Source organism: Lactuca virosa, chromosome 3 (assembly GCF_052849685.1).
Source record: "Lactuca virosa cultivar CGN04683 chromosome 3, Lactuca_virosa_CGN04683_v6, whole genome shotgun sequence".
Taxonomy (NCBI): Eukaryota; Viridiplantae; Streptophyta; class Magnoliopsida; order Asterales; family Asteraceae; genus Lactuca; species Lactuca virosa.
Window position 1 is genome coordinate 419,799,765 of NC_136428.1, and position 5,904 is coordinate 419,805,668.

Genomic DNA, 5,904 nt, shown 5'->3' on the forward strand with positions numbered 1-5,904 from the left:
GGACCCGAGGGTATTCCAGTCCGATCACTGATTGGACCCATCATGCATGATTGTATATGTTGTTTTGTGTTGTGGTATTTTGGGGGAACTAACTAAGCTTCGTGCTTACAATTTTATTTTATGGTTTCAGATGCATCAGTTTATTGAGGCAATGCGAAGACGTGATTGTGCACATCATTCTTGGATTTTATATGAAAAATGATTTTGGGATACTCTGATTTACAATTAAGGCTTTTGATAACATGTTTGTATGAGTTATGGATTATAAAATGGTTTTGAAAATGAAAATTTTTACTATGATTTTTGGGATGTTACAAAGCAACAATAAATTGGCCAGAAAGAGGTATACAACTACTAGGGTTTAGAAGCATGATATTATGTTATTATAAGTATTTTCCCATGAAACTAACATACATTCCACCAAATAATATATACACAATACAAAGAAAAAGGCTAAGCTAAGTGGGCTAGAATACATGGGCTTACTAAGAGAAATACAAATACATAAATGAATACACACTAAAATACAACACAAATATAGTACCATGAATAAATACAACTAATAGAAAGGATGTAAACAAATTTATTCATCATCATCTAAGTGGAATATTGTTAAGTTGTAGGCTAATTGCTATATCATATTTACCTTCAATTTTTTCATGGGCTAGCTTTTATCAGGTTTTTCAGGTTTGCCTTTATTGACAATTTTAGATTAAACAACTAGTACTTATAATCTCAAAATTCGTGAAACCTGTATCACTAGAAATCCATTCGGTAGAAGTAATAGAATTCGTGTTCGTCCGCGGACGTAGCCGATCATCCCGATCGTATGAACCAGGTAAATTAACTAACTGTGCCTTTGTTTTTCCATTTGCATTATTACTATGTTTGAAATCGTCTATCATTTGTTGAAGTGCTTAAACCCTAACACATATGCTACTTAAACAAAATCAAAGACTTTTAGTTACAAATAGATCCACGTGATGAAGTCCCTTTTATCATTTTTGTCTATTAATTTGAATTTATCTTCATAGTTCTAAATGTTGCTCTAGGAGTAGTGCGTCAAAATTTTGAAAGGTCGGAACAAATGGACCGGCACTGAGAAATTCTAGTATGTTGTAGTTTATTGTTTATAGAACCATTATGATTTTTCTTAACCACGTTGAAAAGTTGTTTTCATCCAAAGGTGGACGTTTGCTACTTGATGTAGATTTTTTATTTTGAAACCACATGATAGAGTGAAAATAGCAATAAAGAGGGATTTGAGAACAAAGAAGCAAATCTTAGAATGATAATTGTAGACTTGTTCTGATACCGTTATACCAAATAATGGTGTTCCTAGATTGTCATTAATAAGTAAAACACGACTCAAAATATGATTGTTGGATTAAGCAAATTCAGTTGCAGAAATATAACAAACTAAGACACACCTCAGTTTGATAAATACACTCTCACAGTTCTTCTGATCATAAACTATTTCACATAGAAGTCACACTAAATGCAATGCTCGCAAACATCCAATACATACAAAACAAAACAAATTAAAATAACTTATGTTCACATTATAATGGTGCCTTTTTATGCTTTGGCCTTCTTCAGTTTTGGAATCACTTCAATTATTTCCTCATCTTCTTCTTCTTCATTCGTTATATCATTGACCTCATCTTCTTTTTCTTGCTGACCATTAAGTAGGGATCTTTTTAGAAGTAACCTACTCTTTGCAGACAGAAAATTTCTGTACCAAATTGCTGAATTTTTTGGGTACCTTAGAAGATTGTTTGTGTAATCAACATAAAACATACCAAATCGAGAATTATAGCCAAAAACCCATTCAAAGCTATCCATGAATGACCAGACGAAGTGCCCCATGACATTCACTCCTAGACTGTATTATAATATACAATAAGATTGTGTCATTATCAAGTTCCATGACGTGATGCTCAATTGAATGAAGTATACGGAATACGTACGACGACTAGCCAACTTACCTCCTGGCCTTTTTGATCGCTTCAAGATGTTTTTTTATGTAATTAATTCGAAATGTGTCATCTCGAACTTGTACAAACGTTTTATCAGGTAAGTTCTGATCTTGGGATCCTGTCGCAAGATATCAAAATATAAGCATAGATTCAAGACTATTGACGATCAAACTAGAAGCAAACAGAAGAATTTATTGTTTTACCGTTCTCCGTAATTATAATATCTTTTGTAACATGGTATTTGTTCTTCACAAGCAACAAGAGCTCAGTAAGCTCTTCAGGACAAAGATAAACCCAGGAGCCTTCGAAAGCCTACAGAGTTTCATAGTCTTTGCTCAAGTATTTACCCATGTAATAAAAACTTGAAGTTTTGAATCTCATTTTGGAGATTTCATGTGTTTCTTTTGTTTTTCATAAGAAAATATGTCTTACCACGGGTCCTATTGGGTTCTTTCTGGGATCCTTTCCTAAAACATGAGAAGAAGTTCATGTTACAACTTCTGAATTTGCATACATTTGTGAGAAAAACAAATCATTATTAACATATAGAACTTGTTTTAACAACCCATCAGTTGATGATTATTTTGATCCAATGAAGTTTAAGTTTTTCATTACCATTTTTAGAACTGCCAATTAGATTAAAGCTTGCAAGTTTTTCATTACCTGATGGCGTGTAATGACGATCAGTAAGATACCCAATACGAACATCAGGAGCAGGAGGTTGAAATTGAGAAAAATTTGCAGTATAGTAGTTTATTCCAAGGAAATCATATGACCCAATCAATTTCGCAAGTTGATCATCAGAAAATTTAGGCAAACGCCGACCATTTGGGTATTTGTTTGTCGGAGACGTAGCAAATTTTTGCATGCTTTCTGGCCAAGTACCTTTTGTTAATGGTTCTAAAAACCTGAAATATGAGCCACGTACCATAACATATAATTTTTTGAAATTTTTTTAGGTTCGTCAGAACAAAAATGTTATATGTATATACTTACCATCCGAACATAAAATCATATGCATATTGGACAGCTTTGTTATCATCTTTATTACTTGAGCCTCGATATGGTTTGAAAAAGTTGGTGTCAAATGTAATTCCCACTTTGCCTTTTTGATGAGCCTAAAAATCGATGTTGAATGTAATTAAAAAAAATATAAACACCAACACTCTAAGGTTTATTCACTGATCTCAGATGCATTGTAATAACATTCACCATAGGAGGTTTTTAATATATATCATTTGTGGATAAATATAAAAGGGGATTTTTGGTCAACAATTTTTTTTTTAATCAACTTATAATTTACAAGCTAAAACTAAAATCTTTTTCAATTATTTTTTTATTTGTGTTTAGATATTTAATTTTAATTTCTATATTTATTGAAAAATATTATAAACTAATTAAATTTGTGGGGCAATAAATAAACTCAATAAAAAAGCTTTAGTACAGTGAAAAATGTATTGATCGGTTTTATGCTGACATTTAATATGGCACGAAAAAAAAAATAGTGAAAAAACTATTTATTATGATTGCAATAATGACACTTACAATGGGAGCTAGTTGTTGAAAAGTAAACTCTCATATAGGATTTCTATTATGTGTTTGTTAAAAAAGTTTTATCAATCAATACCTTATAATCTTTTTCGTATTTTCTATAAGCAGCTGCATGACAGTTAAGTAGGTTGTATGCCACAGTATATGGTTCTGTTTGAGGGTCACCCTCTTCACCCTTTCCACCCCGACCAGGTGGATAGATACCTTCTACGTATCCAGAGATAGTGAATCTATATGGCTCGTTTAGTGTAGCCCAATCTTTCACTCGATCCCCAAATTCCCAGAAGCAAATATCAGCAAAATCGACAAAATCATCGCTAGCATTGAATTGCCCAATAATTATTTAAGAAATGCATAAAGAAAAAGGAAATCAGTAAAACAAACCAATAATTATTTGCTATTTTACGTTTTAATCAATTTGCCATCAAACCAAAATACTATATTTTTTATTTTTCAAATCAATTTTGACATGTACTTGGTGTCTCCGGTAATTTGTCAGGTTATATGTTTTTCCGGAGAATTCCTAAATGTAGATAGTTAAACCATTGAATTGCCCAATATGTAATGTTTTTTTTTTTTTCTCTAATCTACCTTAAAATTAAATATAAATGACAAATACTCACACAACTTTTGAACTTAAGAAACCCATATACTCTTCTTCCAAAGCATTTGGAAGATCCCAGTGGAAAAGAGTAACAAATGGCTGAATCCCATTGTCTATCAACTCGTCTATTAACTTGTTGTAGTGATTGATGCCTTCTAGGCTTTTGCCCATGCATAATTTCCCACCTGTTTAAATTATATTGAAACCAAAAGTGTTTTATTCCTTTTAAAAATAAAACTACAAGGAGCGACAATATATGTATCGTCTACTATTTGTAAAGCAGATACAATTAAGGCGTACGAATTTAAATTTATCTCATATTACTATTTTTCTTACAAAAGATATCTGATTTGGTTAATATTGAAACAATTGTTGTTCACCTGGTAATATTCTGGACCAAGGAATTGAGAACCTGTAATAGTTTACACCCATTTGCTTCAGCAGCTGAACGTCTTCCTAATAATTGTTTACAAAGAAGACAAGATACATGAATCAGACAAATACAATCTATATGTGTATCAAAACATATATTATAACGTATACAAATATTCTCACATTTTTAAAGTATAAAAAAGAATAACCTACAAATGTGTCATGCAATTTGGATAGTATATGATAATTCAACTCTTATCATGTAAGATGGATATTTCCGGACTCACAACAAACAAAATGGACACCATGTGTATACGTATATATATATATGATGGTGTATGCTAACAACTAGTTAGTGACATGACTTTTTTAGAACAACAAATAGACATACGATTTACTCCTAAACTACACATTTCGTCCACAACGAATCATGAACCCACAACCTATATGGCTGGAGGCCACCTTTCACCAGCTAGGCTCTAGTATAATATTACGTTAGCTTAGTCATTGTACTCCGTTTGAATGAGGTCTCACATACGATGACTTGACATTGTAATTGTAATTGATACATAAGCATAAAATTTATTTATGGGAACCTTCAAAAACCAGAATATATACACTACCTTCCATCTTCTGTAACTATCAACAGCGACACATCCATTGCCACCTCCACGAATCTTGTCTGCAATCATCGACCATTGTTATCCATTTGATTAAAGATCGATGCCATAAAACTAGAAAAAGTATGAACAGATGAGAGAGGCAGACCTGGGTGTCTTAGGGTAAAAGTATCCCAGTTACTTAAGCCTTTACCAACTACATTCCAACTACCTTCAATCTGGAGGTCGAAACTTGCAACTTTAGCGTACGATTATTCCAACTCATTATAAAAACATTTACTTATTAAAGTAAATAAGTTTTATATGAAATAAAAATTAAAATACTTGAGTTATCTATGTGTTTAAATACCTGATACGCAGATGTTCCTACTCCAAACATGAAGTTATCAGGAAAATCTGTACGTTTGATATCATTATGGATCGAGTGGGGAATTTCTTTGTCAGCCATGATAATTGATTAGCTTTGTGAAAGAGTGATGAAAATTTGGATCACAAGGTTAGTATTTATAGCTAGCTATCCACGTTTGAGAGTACAATAACGTCATATTTTGAATATGTATAAAAGAAAGAGAAAAAAAATTAATTAAAAAAAAAACGGGAATAAAAGGTTAAAAGTCATCAACACAAAACAACAATCACAACAATAATACAATTATACAAGGGATAATTATCCATATGGAAAATGACTGTTGAGGGTAACTAGGCCTGACAATTGGGTTGAGTTCGGGTTGGCGGGTCACGGGTTGACAGGTTGGCGGGTCAGAATACAGTGACCAAA

General features: G+C 32.2%; 1 protein-coding gene across 2 annotated transcripts; it reads right to left on the reverse strand.

Moving 5' to 3' along the window:
- Window positions 1-1,416: 1,416 nt before the first annotated feature.
- LOC145163216 (beta-glucosidase 24-like) lies at window positions 1,417-5,588 on the reverse strand. 2 transcript variants are annotated; one of them, XM_079082071.1, is made up of 12 exons: window positions 5,476-5,588; window positions 5,275-5,344; window positions 5,130-5,188; window positions 4,515-4,590; window positions 4,154-4,319; window positions 3,607-3,847; window positions 2,976-3,097; window positions 2,643-2,887; window positions 2,412-2,446; window positions 2,183-2,291; window positions 1,989-2,097; window positions 1,417-1,885 (listed from the first exon to the last, which is right to left on the reverse strand). In XM_079082071.1, the coding sequence occupies exons 1-12, from the start codon at window positions 5,572-5,574 to the stop codon at window positions 1,579-1,581; spliced, it is 1,638 nt and encodes a 545-aa protein (XP_078938197.1). In that variant the 5' UTR covers window positions 5,575-5,588; the 3' UTR covers window positions 1,417-1,578. The 2 variants fall into 2 exon arrangements, with proteins under 2 accessions (XP_078938197.1, XP_078938198.1); XM_079082072.1 differs by lacking the exon at window positions 5,476-5,588 and having other exon boundaries at window positions 4,515-4,586; window positions 5,275-5,339.
- Window positions 5,589-5,904: the final 316 nt, after the last annotated feature.

Bases quoted from the DNA above. Each gene is read 5' to 3' on its own strand.
- LOC145163216 (XM_079082071.1), bottom strand. From the start codon at position 5,574: ATGGCTGACAAAGAAATTCCCCACTCGATCCATAATGATATCAAACGT. The intron at 2,447-2,642 runs GTAATGAAAAAC...CTCATGTTTTAG, and splicing joins TCGTCATTACACGCCATCAG to GAAAGGATCCCAGAAAGAAC. The intron at 2,292-2,411 runs GTAAGACATATT...GAAACTCTGTAG, and splicing joins AGAACCCAATAGGACCCGTG to GCTTTCGAAGGCTCCTGGGT.